Consider the following 25,023-nt stretch of genomic DNA (forward strand, 5'->3'; position numbering starts at 1 on the left):
TCGGCTTCAGCACTTACCTTGGAGGCTCGCGTATGGGCACAGATCATGTCTCATTACGTCTTTCCGAGCACTCATGAGTCCTTCTTCACTGCAGACATGGCCGTTCTACTATGGTGCATCCTTACAGACCAACCTCTGAATCTCCCACGACATATCTGGAATGCCATGGGACACGTACAAATTGCGGACAACTTACCTTTTCTCGCCTTGGTCTCAGATCTTGCCTCAGCAGCCAGAGTCTCCTACAGAGCTGGGGACACCAAAGCCATGCTTCCCCGGAATGATCAGTATGTCCTTAACGGGAAGTACCTTAGACTTCCAGCAGCCACTACTAGCCAGCCTACTGAACCAGTTGAAGATATTCCTTCTTCAACACCACAAGCACCTACAACAGCCCAACTGCTCCATCAGATACTTGAAAAGTTGGATCGGCAGGAACAACAAGCTAAGATGAGAGAGCGCCGTAACAAGCGCCGATTCACATACCTCAAGGAGCTGATTATGGAAAAATTCAAGGACTCAGACACCCTGGACTCCACTTCCTTTACCAGCACAAGGAGCCATGATGGTCCCGACTGTGGAGATACTGCTACCAGCCCACCTTTGTTCTTGACAGATGGCACCGAGGACGGTGCAAAGCCTTAAGTGTGGGGAGGTCGGTCAGTACCTGACTTCCGGAGGTAATTTCTTTTCCCTAACACCAATAAATTAGGATACTTAGTTAGTTTTTCTTTTGTAGAATAGGATAAATTGCATAGTAATAGATTAGTTGCATGCATGTTCTGCTTGATTAAAAAGACAATAAGTTTCTTCTAAGACCCTATCTTTGGAACAAAATTTCACTAATTTTAATTAAAACTTTTATGTTAAATTTGCTTGAAGTTGTATTTGGAACATGATTTTTGAGCTAAAGAACACACAACCTGTGAGAATTGAGCCTTTATGAATGGTTACATTATTTAACCATAATTATTTTATTCTTGTGTGTTTACTTCTCTATGATTGTAATCTATATTTTGTTTCATCCTATATATCCAATGTTTATTATATATATATATGTTTGTATATGATTGAGGCCATTATTTGTTTAGCCCACTTATCCAAATTAAGCCTACCCTCTTAATTACCTTTGTTAGCCACTTTGAGCCTTTAAATCTCATTTGTTCTATATTTTACCACATTACTAGCCTAAAGCAGAAAAATAATTATATATCCCAAATTGAATCTTTGGTTAGCTTAAGATAGAATTGTGTGAGTCAATCAAGTATGGGAAATTGTGGGAACAAAAGATAATAAGAGAATGTGTCATGATAATATAATGGGAATTTGGGTACCTACTCATGTGAAACTATAAGAATTAAAAATCTATGTGCATTGATAAGCTATGTTATCTTTATGTTTTTATGTTTATAAAAAAAATCCAAAAAATATTCAATAATTAAATAAGGGGACAAAATTACCCCAATGCTAAGTTAAGAATTCAAAGATCAATGCATGTATGATAAAATTAAAATAAAAAGTTGAAACATGAGTATGGAATGTGAAAGAGATTTCTGGGTAGCTAGGTATGAATTCTAAAGTTATATAGAATATATATAGGTTATGTTAAAGCTTGGGTTAATTAAAGATTCAAGTTATAAGCTTACTTAGCCATATATGTATCCTTACCCTTACCTTGACCCCATTACAACCTTGAAAAGACCTCATGACGTTTGCATTGGTATATTAAATGTTGTTGACTGGTCAGGAGAAGAACAAAAATTAGAAAGCATGATTAGAGAAGGATAGAGTGATGACCCTATACACTAGAGAGACTAGAGTGTACATACATCATCAGTGAGGGTTCCATGCTTGAATTTCTATGTTCTCTGCTTTCATGAGCTATCTTCTTGCATTTTTATCTATTCTTACTGTATAAGAATTGAGTTAGTAGAATTTGGTTTGTAATTGTTTTGAAGAGCTTATTTACTTTTGATCAAGTAGACAAGAATCATATAGTTGCATTCACATATATAGGTTGCATTGCATTGCATGAGTTCTACATGTTCCTACTCATTCATATTATCTCCTTCAACTAAGCATGAGGACATGCTAATGTTTAAGTGTGGGGAGGTTGATAAACCACTATTTTATGGTTTATATTGTGTTTAATTGTGTGGTTTTATCATGATCTTTACCAACTTATTCATATGATTAGCATGCATTTATATTTCCTTCCTAAATTTATTACATGATTGAAAACTTGCTTCCTAGAGACTTTTGATTATGTATTTTAATTCTCCTTTATTCCATTCGATGCCGTGATCTGTGTGTTAAGTGTTTCAGGCTTTATAGGGCATGAATGAGTTGAAGATTGGAAAAGAAGCTTCCAAAAATAGAAGGAACACAAGAAATTGAGGAGATGACCTGCGAGAAGTGACGCGGCCGCATGGATCACGCGACCGCGCGAAAGAGAGAAAATCGTATTGACGCGGCTGCATGGCTCACGCGATCGCGCGGATGGAATAGCACAAGCGACGCGGAGGCGTGGACGACGCGCCCGCGTGGAGAAGCAAAACGCCGAATGACGCGTCCGCATGAATGACGCGATCGCGTGACGTGCGCGATCTGCAGAATCACTGGGGGTGATTTTGGGCCCTGTTTCGACCCAATTTTCGGCCCAGAAAAACAGACTAGAGCTAGGGAACATGCAAAGACCAACAACAACATTCATTCTAGATAGTTTTAGTTTTTCAGATCTAGTTTTCTTCTCCTCTAGGTTTTCTCTCTACACATTCATAGTTCTTAGGATTTTTAATTGCTTTTTGCATTGGGATATTGAGAAGAGTTGTTACCTCATCAAGACTTCGTCATTCTAGTTTGTTTTCTTTACTTGGCTTTACTCTTCCATGTCCTTTAATTTATTTCAATCTTACTGTTGGATTATTTTAGAATTTATCAATACAAGAGTTATTTTTATTTTTAATTAATTCCTTTGAGTTTTATTTATCATGTCTTCCTTTAATTTCCTTTCCTATGTTATGAATTCCACATTCACAATGAGCGAGTAGTTCCCTAACTTGATGGGGAGTTGATTGAAAGGAACCCTTGAGTTGGAATGCTCAAGGGAGAAATTGTAATTGGGTTTATTATTGGTTTTCTCTCTAGTCACTAACGTCAGTCCTTCCAAGTAAGCGGATTGGGACTTGTGAATAGAAACAGCATTTCAACTTGTTTGACTTTCCCTTACCTAGTGAGGGATAACTAAACAGAACAACCCCAATTATCAGTTAATCTTGAAAGTACTGCAATAAGAATAGGGCTTCCAACTAATCCACTCCCAGTCAAGGCTTTTATTTAAATTACATTAATTCTCTGATTTAATTTTCTGTCATTCAACTCAAATCTTTTTGAAAACCATCTGATTGATAAAATAGCACACTTTCCTGCAACTCGTTGGGAGACGACCTGGGATTCATACTCCCAGTATTTTAATTTTAATTTCTATGACACCCTTTTTAAATTGATAAGCGGATTTCTGGTTGGTTGAGGACTATACTTGCAACGCATATCTTATAACAATTCTTAACTTGCCAATTTTCGCCACGTCAATAACATAATTCTAGGTAGCACTAACAAGTTCATTGCATTAACATTAACATTATAGATTAGTTACCAGTAAGCAACTCTAACATTCACCAATATCACTTGTATTACCTCAACTTTTCTCATTCTATCAAATCTACATTCTTATTTCTTCCATACATCAAACCTTAACTACTTATGAAAAATGGCAATAAATCACGGGTAACTGTAAAAATGGGTAACTGTAAAATCGAAATGTAGTTGTTATCTTCACCTGCAATAAGAATTAAATTAAAATAGAAATGGGTAACTGTAAAAATGGCTTACTAATTGACTATGTAAAAAAGTATTGTCTCTCCTGCTTCTAATCATAGTAAAACATAATGATAAATACAAATGATAAACCCAAGCTAAAAAGTGTAAAGAAGAAAATTAGAAATTAAAGAGAAAAGAGATGACCTACTGTGTTAGATGGCAGCAACAGGGGTTGGTAGCGGCGATGATAATGGCGGTGGTGGGTTGGTAGTGGCGGCATTATCACTATAGTCATAAACAGAGATGACTTATCCGTCACACTTCATTAACGATACTGTGTTAGAAGTTGTAGAAGTTGACGATAGTGAACGATGCCAGAACTGCAGAACTGCCCTACAGAGAGTTGTTTGACGACGGTGGCAGTGACGCTAGCAGTGGTGGCCTAGTGGGTTGGTAGCGGCATAAGCAGGGGAGAGACGAGAGAGGAATGTCGTTGGTCGTTGCTGTATTAGAAATTGACGACAGTGAGCGACGGATAGTAGTTCGACGATGGCGACTGTGACGGTGGCAGCGGTGGGTTGGTTGCGGCAGCAACAGGGAGAGACGAGAGAGGTTGCTGAAACAACGACTAGGGGTTTTCACTTTTTTTCAATTTTTTTAGTTTTGAAGATTGAAGTACTATTGGGAATAAACCAATTTTGATTTGGTTTGAAACTAAACTGAAGCATAAAATCCAGTTTTTAATAAATTGGTTTTTATAAAAACTATAATTTCAGTTCAGTTTTTTATTTGAAAAATTAGTTTATTTAAAACCGTTTCAATTCAGTTAAGTGAAACCAGTTTTTTTGCACACCCCTACCCGGAGCTAATAGGCACGTTGGGATTGAGGATTCTCTCTCTTGCTGTGATGAGAATAATTACGTTAATGATGTGTTTGATGATGATAATGATTATGATTGAAAATTGTGTCGAGCACTATATCCCAAGAGTGTGCCGGATACTATATCCCAAGAGTGTGCTAAGCACTATATCTCCGAGAGATGGTAATTATGATTATGATGGGGTTTGATTGAGAAATGATTATATTAAGTTGAGACTTTGCTTTTGATCTTGGTTGTGTATGATCTATTTCCCATTTGGTTGCATCGTACTCTCTCTCTCTCTCTCTCTTTGTTTATGAAGTGTGGCGGACACTGTATTCCAAGAGTGTAGCGGACATTATATCCCAAGAGTGTGACAGATACTATATCTAGGGATGGCAACGGGTCCTCATGAGAGCGGGGACATGACCCCCGCCCCTGCCTCCATTATTTGTCCCTGTCCCCGCCCCATCCCCGCGATGGGTAACGGGGACCCCTTATTCGTCGGGGACTTGGGTCTTGATGGAGGAAAAATATCGGTAAAGATTTTCACAAAAATATCGCGTTGCAAGTATAGTCTAAACCGACAGTTAAACCTCAATCAATATTTAAATTGTTTGTCACTTAAGCAAACCCAATAAAATTAACCGAAGTATTTAAACCTCGGGTCGTCTCTCAAGGAATTGCAGGGAAGTGTAGTTATTATTGGTTATGGGAAAGTATATTTTTGGGTTTTGAAATAAGAACAAGTAATGTAAATAACAAGGAAATAAAATAACAACTAAGAAAAGTCCTAGCAAGGATTGAGAATTGGAATTTCTATCCTCATTATCATCATCAATTGTGATGGTAATTGCCTTTTGCTTTCGCTTAGTCAAGCTCTAACAATGAAGGAAAGTCAAGTGAGCAAAATCAACTTAAGTTCACAAGTCCTAATCAAAGACTAGATTTAGTGAAGTCTAAGCCAACTAGCAAGTCTCAATCACCAATCAACAAAGAAATTTTGATAACTCAAGAGTCTCTAATTGATCAATCCAAACTAAGAATATAAAAATCTAATTTAAAATCCAACCAAGCATTTTATCAAACACTTGGAAGGCATAACATAAAAACATAGAAAAGTAACAAGGAATATTAAATTTAAACAACCAATTACAAGCATCAATAACACAAATTACAGAAAAGCAATCATAAATATGGAAACATAAATTGCATTAATATGGATCAAAGGAAATATAAGAGTTCATAAACTAAATTGGCAACATAAGGGAATCAATGATAGAAGTAGACAAACTAAAGTATTAGAACAAATGAAAGTAGAAGAAAACTAAATAAAAGTAAAGTAGAAATCTGAAATTGAGAAAAGTTAAACCTAAAAAACCCTAAAACCTAGAGAGAGGAGAGAGCCTCTCTCCCTCTCCTCTAGCAAACTACATCTAAACCTAAAATTGTATGAATGAATGTGTGAATAATTCATTCCCCTCTTCCAACTCCACTTTGCAGCCTCTAATCAGTATTTTCGGGCCTGAAATTGGGTCCAAAGCAGCCCAGAAATTGCCCCCAGCGTTTTCTGTTTAATGCAGCACGTGACGCTCTGTCACGCGTACGCGTCGTCCACACATGCGCGTCGCTGCCAGCTTCTCCAAAATTCAATTTCTTGTGTTCCTTCCACTTTTGCATGCTTCCTTTCCATCCTCTAAGCCATTCCTGCCCTGGAAAACCTGAAATCACTTAACACATATCACGACATCGAATGGTAATAATAGAGGATTAAAGATTAGTAATTTTAAGGCCAAAGAAGCATGTTTTCAATCATAGTACAAAATTAGGAAGGAAAATGTAAAACATGCGATTTATATGCATAAGTGTGAGAATAATAGATAAAATCCACTCAATTCAGCTTAAAATGTACTACGAAATAGTGGTGCATCAGATCTCCGCGGATTTTGTAAAAAAATAATAAAAATTGAAAATAAGAAAAAAATTAAAAAAATTTAAAAAATAAAGATAATCCTCAATTATCATTACATATATAATTTTCATAGTCTTTAAAGACTTAAATAGCAATAACCAACAAATATAAACATCTAAACATATCCATAAATAACCAAACATATCCATAAACAATAAACAAAGTCTTTTATTATTAGTTGTCGTATTAGTTGGAGGTTCTTGAGGTTGAGATTGATGAGCCTCTTGAGTAGTTTGAACATTAGTGGCTATAGGTTCTTCCGATGGAGTACTTTTCTCAAGAGTATAACTCAATGTATCAGAGGAAGACATTTTATAAAATCATAGAACAATAAACTATAAACACATACACACAATAATCCACAATAAATCACATAAATCAAATTAGAGAATAATACACAGAACAAATCACAGAACAATAAACTATAATCACATACACACAATAATCCATAATAAATCACATAAATCAAATTACAGAAAATAATACATAGAACAATTCACAAAAAATCACAAAAATAAAATCATATACATCACAAAAGACACATAAATTACAAAAATCACAAATAAATATAAAGTAACACTGCTACTGTAATTAACAAATAATCAAAATAACAAATTATAACATAAAGATATAAATTTCAGAATCAGCATCAAAATCAAAATAAATAATGAAAATTTTAGAATCATAAAAACCAGAATCAGCAATTCAGCATTAAAAATATAAGTTATACTTAACCTAACTCACAGAAATTATAACAAATGCTTCAAAATCAAAGCAAATAATGAAGATTTCAGAGTTTTGTGACTTACCCGACGGAGAAGAAGCGATGATCGACAAAGAGGCAACGATTGGAGAAGAGCGACGACCGGCGAAGATGCGATGACTGGCAAAGACGCGACAACGAGAAGACACGACGACGGCGAAGATGACAGACTCCCTGCTGCTGTTTATTTATTATTTTATTCTAAAACGATTTTTCCAGTTGAACCACCAGTTAGACCAATAAACTAATAAATCAGTGACTAAAACGATTTGATGACCGGTCCGGTTCTTAGAATTTTGGTATTTACTATTTTTTGATACATTTAAAAAATAAAAAGACACTTATTAAAAAAATAAATAAAATAGACAATTTCTGTAAAAACGTACACGTAATATAACGTGTACCACGTGTCATGGGTTAAAAACGTACACCAGCAAAATGTGACCATTGATGACGTAGTCCACGATGCACCATAAATAACATGATGGATGAAAAAAATCTCTGTAATGTATTATTAAATATTAATTTTGGAACGACCTTATCTGAGATTAGAATTATAATTTAAAAAATCGAATCAGACTGAGGTTCAATCAGAATATCAGATTAATCAAGAACCAGTCACTTAGCCGATTCAATTGATTTCATAAATTGTCTAGCAAAAAATTAGTCAAAAAACCAATCGAACCGATAATTAACCAGTAAACTATCGAAAACCCACTGATTTATTGAAGGGTTTTCGGTTCAATATCACCCCTCAAAACAGCGCCGTTTTACCCTTAAAAAAAAAAAAAAAAAAAAGAGCCCTAGCCGGCTAACGCTAACCCAGTCATCCCCCAAACGCAGCCCCAGTCCCACTCCTCCATTTCTCTCTGAAAATTGAAAGAACCCCAGTCCCCAAACGCAGCCCCACAGCCACCGTCCCTCTTCTTAGTCATCGCCGAACTCTTCTCCGCTGCGGACAGGCGTCGCGTGTGGAAAATCTGCCGCCGTCGTAGGAAGCTATGTCGCGTGTGGAAGCTCCGTCGCCGTCCTAGGAAGCTGTGTCGCCGTCGTCGTCTCCTCTGTTCGAGCTCTCTCTGTTCTTTGCCGATAGTTCCGACTCCTCTGTCGTCGCCGTCACTCCCCTTCCTCCCTCGCTCCGGTAAGCACTGTTACTTGGAATTATTTTTGCTTGTTTTGTAATTTGTACTGTTGTTAATAATATTGAAAAAACAGAAAATCTGGATTACCATTATGCTATGGTTCAATGAAAAAATGCACTTAATGATGTCAAAAAGAAAGCTGCTTTAAAAAGCTATTAGAAACTCTAGAGGTTAATCATAATTCCCGCAATTAGAACACTCAGCTGATTGCCCTGTAACTCTGTTGGATTTATGTAGTTTTTCAATCAAAAGGGTGTTTGAGAAAACTTAAAAGAATAAAAATTATAATTGCTTGCTGATAAATATCTGTAATTTCAATTTTCTAAACAATCAGCTTATGAATGTGCAACCTTCTTTTATCATAGCTTACTGTTACACAAAGAAAAGCAACTTTACTATCAAGCTTTTTCTATAATAGAAGATTTTTAGATCTGTTTATGTACGAGGAAAGAAAGAGGGGACGGGGATGGCAACAAAACAAGAACTTAGGAACATTTTATAGATAACGAAAGAAATTAGGACAGTACCTGTAGGCAAAGTCTTCCGAGTGGGATATGAAGAAGATCAATAAGAAAGAGCAATATAACGAGAAAATCCAAGTTCTCTAACACCCATTTTGTTTGTTGTTCTCTGTGTGGTGTGTTTTCCCTTCCCTTTTTTTCGTGTGTGTGTGTGTGTGTGTGTGTGTGTGTGTGTGGTGGTGGTGGTTGGTGGGGTTGGGATACTTGGTGTCAATGACAAGATTAGTAGGTTATGAATAGGTTCTAGTTAAGTTGGAAACTTATTTTTTCTTTACTTTTGTTGAATTCATACTTGTGATTTTATTGAAGGTTAGTCACTAGCGATGCATATCTGTATAATAGGATTTTGTGAAATTTGGCCTAATTCTTCATCTTTAGTTGAAAACTTGTTTGTTAATGTTTCTTTTGATAGTAGAGCATTGTGTGTTTGTCACTATGTGCGTTTTGATTGTTTTTAGTTATGAACTTTGATGTTTGAAGTTGTTTGTGAACTTCTAATATTAAATTATGGATAATTTATTATGTGAAATTGTGAAATTTTGAATTTTATTAAGTTAGAAATCATTGAATTTATATATTTGAAATTATATATTGAATTTTTAATAATTTTGTTTAATATTTAATTAAACCGGTTGAATCCTGGTTGAACCTCGGTCGAACCAGTGAACCGGTGACTTTACCGGTTTATTGACTGGTCCGGTTCTCGCAACCTTGGTTAGAATAGAAAATCCCAGAGAGTGTAGTGAAGAAGGAAATCATGATGTCTCTGGCTCAGCAACTGAGCGTCCTGAGATGGTCTCCACTGCCGTCCACGTCTTTCTCAAGACCAACCACCACCCACAACCGCCATACCCGCACGCTCCTTCCGGTGGTGTGTTCGGTGGCCTTATCGAATGCGCAGAACCGAGAGAGAGTGAAGCTGAAAGAGCTCTTCGAGCAAGCCTATGAGAGATGCCGCACTGCTCCCATGGAAGGTGTTTCCTTCACCGTTGATCAGTTCACTGAAGCTCTTGAAAAGTATGATTTTGATTCTGAGGTTGGCACCAAGGTCAGCTCGCTTTGCTTTGGGGTTTTTTTTTTCTTTCAATTTTTTTTAACTGAAATGGAGTTTGTTCTGTCACTGGTTGCATAAAGTTTTGAACTTGATAAATGTAGTTTGTGGTTTCGGTGGAAGATGACTTTAAATTGAGTCTGTTGAAATGGTGTGTATTGATGAGTAATGAGAATGTTTAGTTAATGTGTCTGTGGAAATTGATGGTTGGTTGTGTATGAAGAAAAACAAAAACAGGTAATTGGATCCAGAGCCAACATCTTTTGCAAATATAGTTGTTTTAGTTTAGGTTGAATTTCGTCCTAGGTGGTTTTGAATTGTTCGAGAGAAGATCAGAGCATCTACTTAGGTGTGTGAATCGGATAGAAGATAGACAAGTGGCGAAAGGTAGGTAGAGGACGACCAAAAAATTCATACACAAGAGTGTAAAGGACCTAACTGTAAACATGATATATGAATAATATGATAGGGTACAGTTGATCCTATCCAATTCCACCTAGTGGGATAAGGTTTTGTTTTTGTTGTTGCAATTGTTTGATTAAGATGGTCTGTTTTTCACATAAGGTTTTATGATAGGACACAATGGCATTGACATAGTTTGATACTTTGATTCATTTAGTGGAAAAGGAGTTTTGTGTTGTGTTGTTTTGTTCCTTGAGGAAATAAGTTGGTTAATGGTGGTGGGTTTTTGTTTTCAGATTAAGGGCACGGTATTTGCTGTAGATGCAAGTGGAGCTTATGTTGATGTTACTGCAAAGTCTACTGCATATTTGCCTCTGCAAGAGGCATGCATCCACCGAATTAAGCATGTGCAAGAAGCAGGCATAGTTCCTGGCTTGAGAGAGGAGTTTGTAGTAATTGGGGAAAATGAAGTTGATGATGGCCTGATCTTGAGTTTAAAGGCTATTGAGTTCGACCTTGCATGGGAACGCTGTAGGCAACTTCAAGCAGAAGATGCAGTTGTCAAGGGTAAGGTGGGTGAAGTGAAACCAAGAAACTCAATTTTAGTCAATGTTTAGTTCAAGTATTGTTTCTGCCGTTGTGAGTTGTTTAATTTTCTCTATGTTTACATTAACTTGTTTAATTTTCTCTATGTTTACATTAACTGGTTGCATACGCTTCGTCTTGCAGATTGTCAATGGAAACAAGGGTGGATTGGTGGCCGAGGTGGAAGGCCTCAAGGGATTTGTTCCATTCTCACAGATTTCAACGGTTAGCTCTTGACCTACTTTGACGTTAGTAGCGTTGCGCTGATTTTGACCGCACTAATAGTCAATACTCAATATAGGCCATTTAAGACTAGTTGAGGCTTTTTGTTGTAACCATCATCAGACTGGGATGCTTCATGCCAAAGACTGAAAATCTGAAATTCGCATGAGAATATGAGGCAATCTCCCTCTATTGTTGTCAATGTTGAAATAAAGTAATTCAAGTTTAGTAACCCCACTTGTATTCCTCGAGTTCCCATAGATTATTATGTTTAACTAAGAAGTTTCTTTAAATGTTCATTTCCATATTTCATTGCTTAGCCTTCTGTTTACTTTTCTTGTTAGAAATTATCTGGAGAAGAGCTACTTGAGAAGGAACTCCCTCTAAAGTTCGTGGAGGTGGATGAGGAACAGTCCAGACTTATCCTCAGTCACCGTAAAGCCGCTGCTGACAGCCAGGGACAGCTGGGAATTGGATCCGTAGTAACTGGCACTGTTCAAAGCCTAAAGCCATATGGTGCCTTCGTTGACATTGGTGGAATCAGTGGTCTCCTTCACGTCAGTCAGATCAGTCACGATCGTATAACTGATATTGCAACTGTTCTTCAACCTGGTGATATTCTGAAGGTATTCTTATGATATTGTTAGTTTGTTACATTTACATGGACATTTTGCTTACAATTGCAGTTGTCTTGTAGATGAAAATTCTCACCTGTTCTTTGTTTAGGTGATGATACTAAGTCATGATCGGGAGAGAGGCCGAGTAAGCCTTTCCACAAAGAAGTTGGAACCCACACCTGGTGATATGATTCGCAATCCAAAGCTTGTCTTTGAGAAGGTATAACTCAGAAAGGATGTCACATGTTTTGCTTATTTCAACTTCGTCGTTTTTTCTACCATCTTTTTTGACATCCTTGAAGAAGCCGAAACCCCCTTTTTCCTTTACCTTGATAAATCATATATACCTCATCACTTTCCATCAGCATTTTTAATTTTCGATGAGAATGATCACATTTAACTCTGATTCTGTTCTTATAGGCGGAAGAGATGGCTCAGACATTCAGACAGAGAATAGCCCAAGCAGAAGCCATGGCTCGTGCTGATATGCTTCGGTTCCAGCCAGAGGTATCTAGCTATTGATTATTTATTTGTACAAAATTCTATGTGCATTTGCATGTCAAAGGAATTCTTACTTTCAGTTATTACATTTCATCTTTGAGTTGAATATCTTCTTTGATCCCTTTATGGCATCCTTGCACAATTTGATGATGAATATATAAAAATTATATGAATTGCAGAGTGGATTAACTCTTAGCAATGAAGGGATCTTAGGACCACTTTCTTCAGAGTTGCCTGCAGAGGGAGTGGATTTCAATGAGGTACCCTCAGCTGAAGAACATTCATGATTCAGAATTTTGAGGGTCCTATTTTGCACCTAGCTCTAGATTTTTGCTTGTAACTTAAACAATATTGCTGTATAACAATAAGCTTATTGTTTTGTTTTGTTTGGATGAGTTAATTTTTTCCTGCTGCGTAGAGAATACATTTCTTAATATTCACCAATTTGAGCCAACAATCCCGCCTTTCCTACAAATTTGAATTCTGTTGAGTGTGTATTTAGCCAGATGAACTAAAATATTGATTTTCAAGAAAGGAAAAGTCAATTAATCTTTTTATTTTCTGATTATATGAAAGTTTTCATGTTACGAACACAAAGGAGCAATACAATATTAGTTTTTTGGATTTGGTTAACAATACTTTTTAAGTTGTTAAATGCGAAAAGTATGTGTTGAAGAATTAAAAATTTCAAGTTTTTAAAAGTATATTTTGTATAAAGAATATCGAAAAATTAGACATTAGGATAAGTAATTTTAACTAATACCTTTAGAAAGACACCCCAAGAAAAGAAAAAAGAACTAATACCTTTAGAATGTGTTAGATGGACCAAACCAATCATTTACTGGTCTGTGCTCAATGATTATATATCTTATTTGAAAAGAAAAAGGGAAAAAAGCAATATAGGCTGTTCTTTCGAAATTTTTTTTGAAATAAATTAAAAAAATAATTATTTTTTAAAATAAATTTTTTTATCTTTGTTTATTGAAATTCGTCTTTTTTTGAAGCTCGATCAACTTCGTCTACTGCATCCTATTATTTTTTAATTTAAAATTATCGATTTTAAATAGTAAACTTTTTTAAAATCGAATAAACATAATTAATCATATAAATACAATAATACGATTATGTTTATTTTTATCAAATTAATCATTAATTTAAATTATATCTATCTAAATTTTAAATTAAAAAAATAGAATTTAGAAAACGAACCTACTCCAACTTTAAAAAAACAAAGTTTGAAAAATATTTGTTTTAAAAATAATTATTTTTTAAAATTTATTTTAGAAAAATTTTCCGGTTCTATCTAGCCTATTGAAAACCATAAATTCCTCTTTTTTACTAAGAAAATAAAATATTTATACTATCTTTTGTCTACATCCTATTAAACTATTTATTTTTTAAAGTATGGGAAAGGAATAATTGATATATTTAAATCTCCAGATTTGAATGATAATTAACTATAAATAATGTCTTGTTCAAATATTCACTCATAATAATTAACCACAACTATACTACTAAGCACCATCTTTGTATGGATAAAAATAAGAAATAGAACAAATATTTAATTAGAATTGTGGAGCTCTCTCATGGTATTCTTTAGTAAAAGGCGAAAAAATAGTTTGCTCTTTTCTCCTAGAATTTAAAAAGGTGAAGTGCTCTCCTTTTATAGGCGATGAACTTGTTTTCTCTCATTACTCTACCTAACCTAACGTGGGCTTTGGTTACTAACTCTTAGAAAAAATATTCTCCTCGTATGAACAGAAAATTGAGACAAAATCATATTAGGAAAGGGAAACATAAATTAAAATTTACATTTTTTAATTTTTTAAATAAGTAAAATTAAAAATATTTTTTATTAAAATATGAGTATTTATCTAAATAGGTCATTAAAGAATTTTACTCGAACTTTTTCGATTTTTAAAAATATTGATTACGTTGACATCTTTAAAATCAAAAGTAAGACATATATATTTTTCTATCATAATTTTAAGAATCTATTTGTTCAAATAAAAATAATAAATCTCACTAAAAATAAGAACTTATATACTTCTTTTTATAGAGTTCAGGATTTCATAATTTCTTTAAAAATAAAAACATTCGATATAAAATATTTTAAAGATCTATTTGCAATAATTATTTTTAATATGGAGATGAAGATAATATTTTGGTTGAATATTGATATTTGAAGTGTATTATAATATTGTGGATGACTGGATGTGTAAAAAAGTGTCTTCGTATTGACCAGAATGTTGACACGTGTCCAACACACACCTTGTGTGTTGCAACACGCACCCTGTGTGTTGACTAGGGGTGGCAAACAGACCTAAATCCGTCAAGCCGGCCTACGTAACCCGCCAAAAAAGGCGGGTCGGGCTAAAAAATTGGGAACACTAAAGAACAAAAACCCGCCTAATTTGCACCGCTTAAACCGCGGGATTTGGTGGGATTTGGCGGGGTGGACGGACTTCTTCGCCGGACTTTTTTTAATAAGGGGTATTTTTACAATTTTTTTGCCAAAATCCAAATTTCAAGAATATGAAGATTAAAATTGAGTGTTTTAGATTATATTTATGTTATTTTGGAGACAATATTTATAATTATATTTTGGATTATATTTATTTTATTTTAGAGACAATATTTATAATTATATTTTAAATGAAAACTTGGCTCTAGTCATATTTATAAATTATGTCTTTGAAATCATATTTTCAAATTGCTCTTTAAGATTAATGCGTTCTTTTGTCATAGCAATTGAAAATGAAACGCTTAATCTTATTTTACTTTGACTTTCCAAACGCAATCAATAAATTTGATTTTAAATTTTTGTGATTTGTAGTCATCAAATAATTATCAATGATGTTTTTAATGGTGTGAAATTTTATGGAATTATTCATTTTTTTTTTATTGATTACATGCTGAATTTAGTAAAATTGCTAGCCCTAGACTCTTCCATTAAATATATTTTAATAACTGCCCATTTACTCGCGCCCGCTCTGGCACTGTTCTCTACTAATGGTTACTTGAACATTTTAATAGGATTCCTTTCCTTGAGAGTTTGATGTTGCATAATTGCTCTATTTTCGAGTATGAGAGGATTAATACTGCAGGTCCTCAACTCAAGTTCTTCAAGTTATCACGTTGCTCTAACTTGAAGTTGGTAAACATCCATGCTCCAAATTTATTATCTTGCTAGTATATCGGAGAATTTTGCAGATTAGAGAAAGCCTGGGCGTATTGCAAGTTTCATCACCTCCTCCAAGTATTAAACATGTTCAATTACGATGTTGTATAAATAGTGACGCTCACTATTTTCCCTTTATGAATTGGTTGCTTTCAAGTTGCTTCCCCGAAACTATTTCATTCAGCTTGGAGTCCTATTTTAATATGAAGGCATTCATTATGGTATGTCATTGACTCATTGTGTCCCAGTTTTCTGTTTTATTACCAAATACTTATCAACATAAATAAAATGTTATGTGGAGATTGGAGCCTCTAACTTTATTTGTTATGCATTTACTTTGGTGCTTATGTATGTACTATGTACAAAGTTAAATCTTTGCTGAATTACAATTAATATAATCTACTAATCACAAAGTCTATTTGGATGTTTTTCATTAGAATCTTCTACATTCTGGTATTATTATTAATATTATTGTTATTGTTAAAGCACTATTTTAATTTCCTATTTTTATTCCAAATGTTTTATTTCGTCTTATTTTAGTCATTTGGTTAAAATTACAATTTGTTTTTTCAAAATTACTCTTTTTTTTTTCTTTTATTATTCTATTATTTTCACTCTCAAATCATTACAACAGCTATTGTGACCACTATAATTATGATTTTTTGTCGCTATCTAAAAAAAAACCATAATAGAAGAAAGAATACTTTTGGAAGAAAATTTTTTAATTTCGACTAAAAGATTAAAATAATTTCATGATATACATACATACATACATTAAAAGTAAAGAATACATTTTCAAATTAAGATAAGTCCTACCAAAATGGGATCACTCCATGAATGGGGAGTATTCTATTCTCTTCAATATGGATTGTACTATACTCTGTGCATGTGAGAGACTGAACTATAAATTTATACTGATAGAAATAGCTTGGAACTATTGTAGTAGTGCATAGTTTTCCTTCAGGAAGTGCCAAGGTCCTGATCTAGTACCTATCCTGCAATTCAAAATAAAATATGATACATCTTTCGACCGAAACATATGCAATAAATAATAATGCATTAATTTGTTATGGTTTCTTTCCTGTGCATTTATTCCAGCTTAATTTGTGAGAAAAACTACTTTTTCAAAAGAAAAATCAGTTTTCACAAATTTGAAGGAGCAAAAAATTATACTTTTTGCAGCCCAAAATTGATTTTATTATACACTTATTCGTTAAATTAAATCAGTTATGAAATATTGGAACTAAAATTGAAATATTTCAACTTTGATAAGTTTTAAGGGTAAAAAAGGTATGGTATTCCCTTAAATGAATGGTAAAAAAAAATTATGATTTGAAAAATCAGTTTATATATGTTAGTTGAAAAATAGTAGCTTTTCAGCAAAATTAGTTTTTTTGGTTTTTCGATTTTACAGAAGACTTTAGTATTAAAATTTCCAGATAGAGCCAGTTTACTTTTAATTCGGAATGAAATATGAGTTGAATGGGAGTGAAAGAAGAATATTCTGGTAGTCTTTTAAGTGCATAGAAAAAGAAGTTACCTCCAAAAGCCAGCAAATGTCCTGAGGCTCATGTAAATAGACAAAGCAATCCAGATACCACTAAAGCCATAGCTTGAGGATAACATATATAAGCTAAATATGCTCACCAATGCCACCAAAATCTAGGAGAAATAAGCGAATGCGTAAACTATAAGAGGGGCATAAACCTTGCAACCAATTTTCTAAATTATTCGTATACCCTTTCGAAATTAGATTATCCTTTTTTTACATATTTTTCGTACAATAAGTTTAATCGTATACTAACATATGAAATAAGTATTTTTGTAATTTTGTTTGAATATAAAATATCATGTTTGAATTAAACTCTAGATAATTAACTTATTACATCATTTCTACTCTTTGTTACCATAAAACTTAAGAAATACTTGTGTGATTCTAAAAGCCTATTTTTATCCAAACTTCAACTACATGCTGTATCCAGTTGAAAATATTTGATAACTAAAAAAATTAACCAAAATTTACTTTATTTAGCATTTATTAATTATTACAACAATCAATGAATACTAAATAAGACAAGTTTGGACTATTTTTCTTTTTTTGTCTCTTTAGCATTAATACTACACATCTAAGTTTTTTTGTTAACTAAATATAACCAAGTTAGTCTAATATAATAAAAATTAGTTATGACTAGCATTATTCCAAATCTTATTGTTAAACTTGGTTGGACTTGGTTTATAAAAAGACTTGGATGTAGCCTTACTCATCGGTTAAATACATAATTATTTCACGTGTTAACAATGTACATAACAGACTTATTATGCAATAACCAATAATACATGAGAATGTAATTTACCCTCTTGTTTCAGAAGGCATGGAAACAATTGCCATTAGTAAGAAGTTATATCACCACTATAAGCACTTAATGATTGTTAGGGCTGGCAATATATACCCTACCTGCGGATATCCAATCCGGACCAACCCGTTCGCATAGGGTTGTCTACCCTACTCGCTACGGGTAGGGTAGGATACGAATTTGCCTGCAGGTAGGGTAGGGTACGGGTTTAGGGTATACCCTACCCTACCTTACCCGCACCCCTAATATATTATATAATATATATATAAAAGTTATGTATGTAGTGAAGAAAGTGAGTGTTAAACTCATAATCTTTCTCTTATAAAAAATTGAAATAACCACTAAGTTAGTTGATGATCATATTATTTGTAATTTTATGTTGGATTTCTTTAAGATTTTATTATTTTTAATTTTAATTTGAACTTAATTTTTTATTTTCTATTTTATTAATATGTATAAAATTTGGAATAGTTGAATTTTATATTTGCTCGAAAATTTTTTATTTTTCTGCCAATAGGATCGGATAGGGTAGGATTTAGAACTTTAGGGTGCGGGTAGGGTTAAGGTTGAGAGATTCTTAACCCGTGGATAGGGTAGAGTAGAGTTTTAAAAAGTTTTCAACCGGCGGGTAGGATTAGGGTAGAGTCCAAATCCTACCCTACCCTACCGATTACCCTAATAATTGTGAATCATAAATTCTGAATCTTTGAATAGTGAATTTCATGAACTTTTTGTGTAGGAATTAGCAACTAACTCAAAAAGGTTGTAACATTAATGCTAAAAGTAAATTTGACAAACATACATGATCTGCTTCATGCTTAGAAACCAATTTTCTAGACTTTACCATTGAGTAAGCAGAGTATATGAAATCCGAAGCTCCGTAGTTTACTCCGTCAAAAACAAATGCTAGTGAATTGAGGGGTTGAGTGGCTGCAACATACTGGTGAAGTAGAAATTAAAATAAACAAATAAATAAGATAGATAAACTTTTCTTGTTGGGTAAGCAACTTATTACTAAGAAGGGAGAGTGCTCTTATTTTATAAGCAACAGAAACAAAACTCACCGGAATACCAATACCAATAAGATGCAGAACAGCGACGTCGTTTGTAAATAACTTAGAAGCAAAAGGGAGCAGACTAAAGAGAAGGAATGAGAGAACCAGCCCCAGAATCAGCCCAAGCTGCATGAAAAAGAAAAAGGATTTCAGAAATTATTGAAGTAAGCATGTTCGAGATATAATCATTCATGCACATCCTCCTATCAGCTTAAACTTTTGGGAGAAGTGGTTTTATAATATGGTATTACGCAAACCCAAAAGAGACTCTTGCTAGAGTGGATGTGTCTGAGATATAACCATTTATGTGTCTCCTCCTATCAGCTAAAACTTTTGGAAGAAGTGGTTTCATAATAGTAACAAATGAATAACTAACAAAAAATTTATATGGAAGGTAAGTGACAAGTTGAAATGCCTGAAGAACACGGGAAGCCGATGTGATCACTTTATGGTAATCCCTTTGCGCAAACGCACTTGCAAGAATGGCCTGAAAAGTGAAAACTGGCATCTATTGGTTTGCAACTTTGCATTGACTTAATTGTAGTATAACAAACTAGGAACATACTTTTTTGGAAAATAGAATGATTAAGAGGGAAGAGTGAAAAGTGAATGATGACAATATCGCAGAGAGCCCAAGATGTTGCATGCAACTAAGAACAATTCTAATTAAAATGAAACTAAGCATACAGAAAATCACCAAATGAATTCATATTGGTAATTTGCATATGCTTTAAACAACAAAGACTTGGCAATTAATGGTGGATGTTCTCAGAGATGCTAATTTCTGAATGTAGTTACTTTGCTAGTTCCTTGCAACTATAATATACGTTTTCGTTTACTTGGTCGTGTGTGGCACCATTAAAATTCATGATAATAACTCAAGAATAAATATCAAATGCTACTGTGATTATGTTATCTCTCATAACAATGAAGAGTACCTACTTATACGCCCAAAGATATTATTTGTGCACTAAAATCAGTCACCATAAAATATGTAATAAAAAAATGTCGAGAGAAATAGTTTCTTACTTGAGCAGAAACAGCTAATCCATCAGCAAGCAAAGAGGTGGCCATCCAAATCTGTAAGCAGATTTGGAAGGCAGCCATGGTTATTGATCCTTGTCTTGCTGCAAGGGATGCTGACAGTGTCACACAGAATGTCACTGCTGTAACTTTCAACAATAGCAGAAACCCTACAACAAAGATGAAACAAACAACGTTAGATATTTGTACAAATGTGAAGTGACAATTTAGTAATTGGTCAGATTTAAGACCATGTGAAGTTAAAAATCAAAGAATGTGTTTTGACATCAAATTAATTGTGATATGTGGTGAAACAATATCTCATTTAGTCTGCAAACTCACCTGAGTTAGTTTTTTCTTCTTCCAGAAGAAAAACAACATTCAATTTCAAGGTATTTAGATCATTCAACTTCAACCAAAATTTTAGTTTCACACATAATAAACAAATGTCACAGCTGAATTTTCACAGACTAGAACTGTAAAATATGTTTCTGAATTAAGGATAGGCTCTCGGATCATTAATACACTCCAAATATATTCATGAACTTTACCAAGATAAATTGTAACTGGTATTTTGTAAAGTGTTTCTAGATCATATGTGCAAGTGTTTCAGTTGGCAATGACATGCAAGCTGTTTCATTCATTAATAGATTTTGAAGTTCAGATAAGAACTATATTTTGTCTATGTATATATTTTCGAAGCCTCTCTAGACCGAAAAAGTGCGACAAATTTGTAGACATGTCTGCTGAATTCATAATTGTGAAACCAAGAATCTGAAAAATGCAAAAGTAGATAGAAATTAGTACCATTTTTTAGAATCTTCCCAAATTGAAAATCTTGGATACTTGGAGGCATTAGATCAACTTGCTTCATTAAACTCCACAACAACACCAAGGAAATCAAGTACCTGTCAAATCACATGCCAAATTAATGAAAACGAGAAACAGAAAAGAAACATAACTTTCTCAAGTAAAAAAAAAAAAAAAAACACAAAAATTGAAGTCTTTGATGAGTGATCAACAAAAGATGCTTATAGCATCAGAAAGAAAACCGGAGATGAACGTATGAACATACTGGGAGATAATGTGTGCGATTGCTGCACCGCTGACTCCCAACCGGAGTACGAAGATAAGCAATGGATCTAAAATGATATTTGTTACATCTCCCACAACTGTAATCAAACTTCACAAATTACTGAATGATCATAGTGTGCAATTCATTTTGTTTAAAGAAGTAGAGTCTAACTGATTCCACTAATTCACTAAACTGTATCTAAATCTGATTTTAGAAGTTACAGAAGAAAAAACAATACTGATAATTTTATTGTAACCGTGTAACTAATATTGAACTCTCCAGTAACATTCCTCTATGAATGTTTTAAGTGACCTTTTAATTCATAAAATGGGTAAAATATTTTGATATTAAGAGGGGAAAAAAAAGGTTAAAATTGAAACACTGAAGGAAATGATTGAACTAAATAGGATGAAAATTAATTTAACAAAAATCGAACTCTAGACTAGTATCATCATAAGAACTTGATAGCGAGGAACAGCATACTTGTGGCGTATAAAGGTGTTTTCGTATCTTTGATTCCTCGAAAAACTCCTTGCATGGCCATAGAAAGTATCACAGCTGGTGCACCAAATGACCTCAGAGTCAAGTATTGCTGTGCCGGCTTCAACATTGGAGAATTCTGCATGAAGAAAAAACACTCAGTCATTTGACAAAGTACAGCAATGTAGCTAAAAGGGATTGTAAAAGTCTTCAAAGATGGAACATAGCCAGAAAACACTAAATTCCAAACAATTATAGTATGGCTTCTGAAGTAAGAGAAACTATGAAATTGAATTGAAGAAGAATTACATGAAGCAACATTCTAGTAACTACTAAATCAGCCCATATGACTAGAAAGACATATGATTTAATTAATTAACAACTATGCTACGTGTACACAAAAAATCAGCTATCAAATCAGCCACAAAATATACATTAAAAATAAGTTAAGAGACATATATATTATGGCAGTTGCAACTTGCAAGAAGGGACTCACATAATCGACTCCCATGTAATTCAAGATTGGTCTGGCTGTAAAAATGAGAAAGAGAGCTTGTAAGATGCCGAGAACAGCTCCAATAACTATTGCTGATGAAGCTGATGGAATATAGCTTTTGTCATGGCCAAGTTTAGCTACTCTATTAACATTTCTTGATGATGTACTGCACTCAGGATCTATCTTGAAAAAAAGAAAAATCAATAATGATAAATTAATCCAGAGAAGTATACAGATTCAATTAAAAATGTGTAGCAGGCTTTTTATTCTTTTGAAAAATGAAATAAATACCAACTTGTTCCACTTCCAATTTTGTTTCCTCAGTCACAGAAGAGGCATGGATCAGCATTTCTGTTTCTGATGGTTGATTTTGTAATTTCTCGACGGCATCTTCCTCGGCAACCAACGAGGTTGTAACACTGACCAGAGGAATTATTGCTATTTTTGAGATTTGATTAAAAATTGCAATTGATACCCCCACTGCAGCAAGCTCCACAGGGCCTACAAAACAATAGCAATAATGAAAAATGTTAGAGGAGTAACATCAAACATTTTCTAAATAGAATCCTAAGGTTACATTTAGATTCTGTATCCGAGACATGGGTACATAGACATAGACAAAGACACAGAAACTCCTTTGGTTATAGAAACAAGGATAGAGGTACAACATTTTCAATCTTAGAAATTATATAACTAAGCTTTGGACGCAGCTTAATAAGCTTATGAATAAATCATGCAGGATTGGTTGTATCAGTCAATCAAACTTTCTAGATAAATACATAGAATTAAAAAGGTGAAGCAAACCTATGTGTCCGATGAATGCAGTATCAATCAGAGAAGCAATAGGATCTGCAGCCAAAGCAAGAGTGGTAGGCAGTGATATATGCATTATTTCCAGGCCTAGTTCATCCTTCCTAAAGGCGTTCCTGTAACCATTAATAAAACAAAGTGTTTAGTTTTGATGCAAGTTCACACAGTCATCTAATCAAATTCAACCTTTTTCCATGCAATACACAATTGGATATATACGACAACAACAAAATCTTATTCCATTAAGTGAGGTCGACTACACCATTGAGTCACATCATGTATCATGTCTAGAGTGAGAGTGTCTACACATTAATCTCAGATAAATGCCAAAATTTATTGTTTTTGACCATCACTTAAGTCATCAATTCAATTCTTTTAGTCTAATAATCCAACAACATTTTTTATTGACTGCCTCATGTATGGTCTTCTTGAGTCTTCTCCTATCTTTCGCTCTGTCTATCTTCCATCCCATCCACCTTTTTAACTGGATATTCGGCTGATTATATATATTTATATATTGTGTGTGAAAATATCTTAATAGTTTCATCCAAATTACACCTAATTTAAGAAACTAAAACTCCTAAAGTCAAGTAACACAGTTCAACAGTATTTCTCACAATCCTTGTTTCTTGGGTCTATAATAAACATTAATCATGATAACTTTTCCAAAAATAATATATATGTAAATCAAAGAGAATACTATTGCTAGCAAAACATAAATAGAAATACCTTATGCCAGAAAATAACATATGAAAGCTCATCTTTCCTTCCGTCGTCCAACAGTTTCAGCTTTCAACACATATAGAAAATGGAAGTCGTATATGTGACATATAAATATAGTAAGTAACCAAACTTGGGTTACACACTTCTATGGCGAAATTTTCAAGAACGTGAAGAATTTGAATGGACAATCACCACCCGTTAGAGTCTGAATTCGAAGGATCCTTGAAGGAACTAAGCAAAACTTAAAATATTCAAATAGATGGAATATGAATAATTGATGGCAGATGAAGTAAAAGCTACCAAAAAGCCTCCCTTAGTTGTAGAATCCCGGGTTGTATATAGTTTGGTCAATAATAAAATATGATTGTATTCTTTTGCTTGCTTTTAGTACAATAGAAAAGTCTTAAATAGTTCCGGTACTGCACAGGTTTTTGTAGGGACGGTGCAGGTAAATTATATGGTACAGTTTTGAAGTGGGTTAGTGGTAAAATTAGTTTGTGACAACATGGACAATTCTTTAAATTCGTCTTTTGAAAATTTTTATCAATTAAATTAATTATTCAAAGATTATAAATTAATTAATTTTGTCATTCTATCACTCAATAATTTTTGTAAATGACTAATGATATAAAATATCAATAAAATTCTACATTTAAGTAATTTAACCAACCAAGTCCAACTAAGACATTCTTCTTCATCCCCGATACTACGTCGTCGTCTTCTTCTTCTTCTTCTTATCCTCCTTTTTCATTATTTTTCAATTTCGTTACTATTCCAAGGATTACCTGAAACTGGATCGAGTTTGGGTTTGAACGCGAGTTCCAAGCTCTTTGGAGAGGTGATTTCCGACTTAGCCTGGGTGGTACGGCCGTCGTCCAAGTTGTTGAGAGGAGATGGAGGGTGGTACTTACAAAACACTCCAATGCCTAAGTCAGCAAGGGTCTTAGCAGGTTTATAGTGCATTGGAACTTAAGTATACCTTAGAGTATCAGTGTATTTATAGGTGATGAGCCAATAAGGAGTAGTTCCACCATTGGTGGTGGATAACCGTCCCTTTTATGTAGGGGTTGTTGAGATCTCTCTTCCCAAAAGTGGGGAGAGATATTAGGGGTTAGCTATAACTTTTTTAGAGGGGAGTTATTACTGTGGGGCGCGCTGTCCGATCTCTCAAGAGGTCGTTTGTATGGTAGCAAATTATTTGGGCTTTCTCTGAACTTGGGCCTAGCTTATATTTTGGGTCAGGTATGAACAGTACCCCTACTTGATTCCGATCTTTTGCTTGAGTCAGATTCAAGTATGTATGAAGTCGGGCGGATGCCAAGAAGTAGAGCTATCACTCCGGGTTTTCCAGGTTGGTTTCTGTTTTCAAGT

General features: G+C 34.0%; 2 protein-coding genes, 1 long non-coding RNA gene and 1 pseudogene across 8 annotated transcripts; 1 reads left to right on the forward strand and 3 right to left on the reverse strand.

The window, feature by feature from the left end:
* Positions 1-7,903: 7,903 nt before the first annotated feature.
* On the reverse strand, positions 7,904-9,221 carry LOC112727616 (uncharacterized). Its single transcript, XR_003165918.3, has 2 exons — positions 9,084-9,221; positions 7,904-8,602 (listed from the first exon to the last, which is right to left on the reverse strand). It is a non-coding gene; the product is annotated as an uncharacterized lncRNA (long non-coding RNA).
* Positions 8,167-12,912, forward strand: LOC112727615 (small ribosomal subunit protein bS1c). Of its 3 annotated transcripts, none has more exons than XM_025777431.2 (8): positions 8,167-8,555; positions 9,741-10,125; positions 10,827-11,102; positions 11,260-11,340; positions 11,682-11,963; positions 12,064-12,174; positions 12,375-12,461; positions 12,635-12,912. In XM_025777431.2, the coding sequence occupies exons 2-8, from the start codon at positions 9,835-9,837 to the stop codon at positions 12,740-12,742; spliced, it is 1,236 nt and encodes a 411-aa protein (XP_025633216.1). In that variant the 5' UTR covers positions 8,167-8,555; positions 9,741-9,834; the 3' UTR covers positions 12,743-12,912. The 3 variants fall into 3 exon arrangements, with proteins under 3 accessions (XP_025633216.1, XP_025633218.1, XP_025633217.1); XM_025777433.3 differs by having other exon boundaries at positions 8,171-8,555; positions 9,802-10,125; XM_025777432.3 differs by having other exon boundaries at positions 8,206-8,555; positions 9,797-10,125.
* Positions 12,913-13,986: 1,074 nt separating this feature from the next.
* On the reverse strand, positions 13,987-14,119 carry LOC112731886 (U5 spliceosomal RNA; annotated as a pseudogene).
* Positions 14,120-16,340: 2,221 nt separating this feature from the next.
* Positions 16,341-24,057, reverse strand: LOC112727618 (protein DETOXIFICATION 42). Of its 4 annotated transcripts, none has more exons than XM_025777435.3 (13): positions 23,659-24,057; positions 22,924-23,045; positions 22,411-22,620; positions 22,120-22,298; positions 21,627-21,762; positions 21,144-21,240; positions 20,876-20,976; positions 20,075-20,238; positions 19,461-19,532; positions 19,055-19,171; positions 18,835-18,930; positions 17,177-17,298; positions 16,341-16,631 (listed from the first exon to the last, which is right to left on the reverse strand). In XM_025777435.3, the coding sequence occupies exons 1-13, from the start codon at positions 23,688-23,690 to the stop codon at positions 16,571-16,573; spliced, it is 1,509 nt and encodes a 502-aa protein (XP_025633220.1). In that variant the 5' UTR covers positions 23,691-24,057; the 3' UTR covers positions 16,341-16,570. The 4 variants fall into 4 exon arrangements, with proteins under 4 accessions (XP_025633220.1, XP_025633219.1, XP_025633221.1 ...); XM_025777434.3 differs by having other exon boundaries at positions 22,120-22,302; positions 22,415-22,620; positions 23,659-24,032; XM_025777436.3 differs by lacking the exon at positions 19,461-19,532 and having other exon boundaries at positions 22,120-22,302; positions 22,415-22,620; positions 23,659-24,032.
* Between the last annotated feature and the right edge of the window lie 966 nt (positions 24,058-25,023).

Source organism: Arachis hypogaea, chromosome 12, assembly GCF_003086295.3.
Source record: "Arachis hypogaea cultivar Tifrunner chromosome 12, arahy.Tifrunner.gnm2.J5K5, whole genome shotgun sequence".
In the NCBI taxonomy this organism is placed as follows: domain Eukaryota; kingdom Viridiplantae; phylum Streptophyta; class Magnoliopsida; order Fabales; family Fabaceae; genus Arachis; species Arachis hypogaea.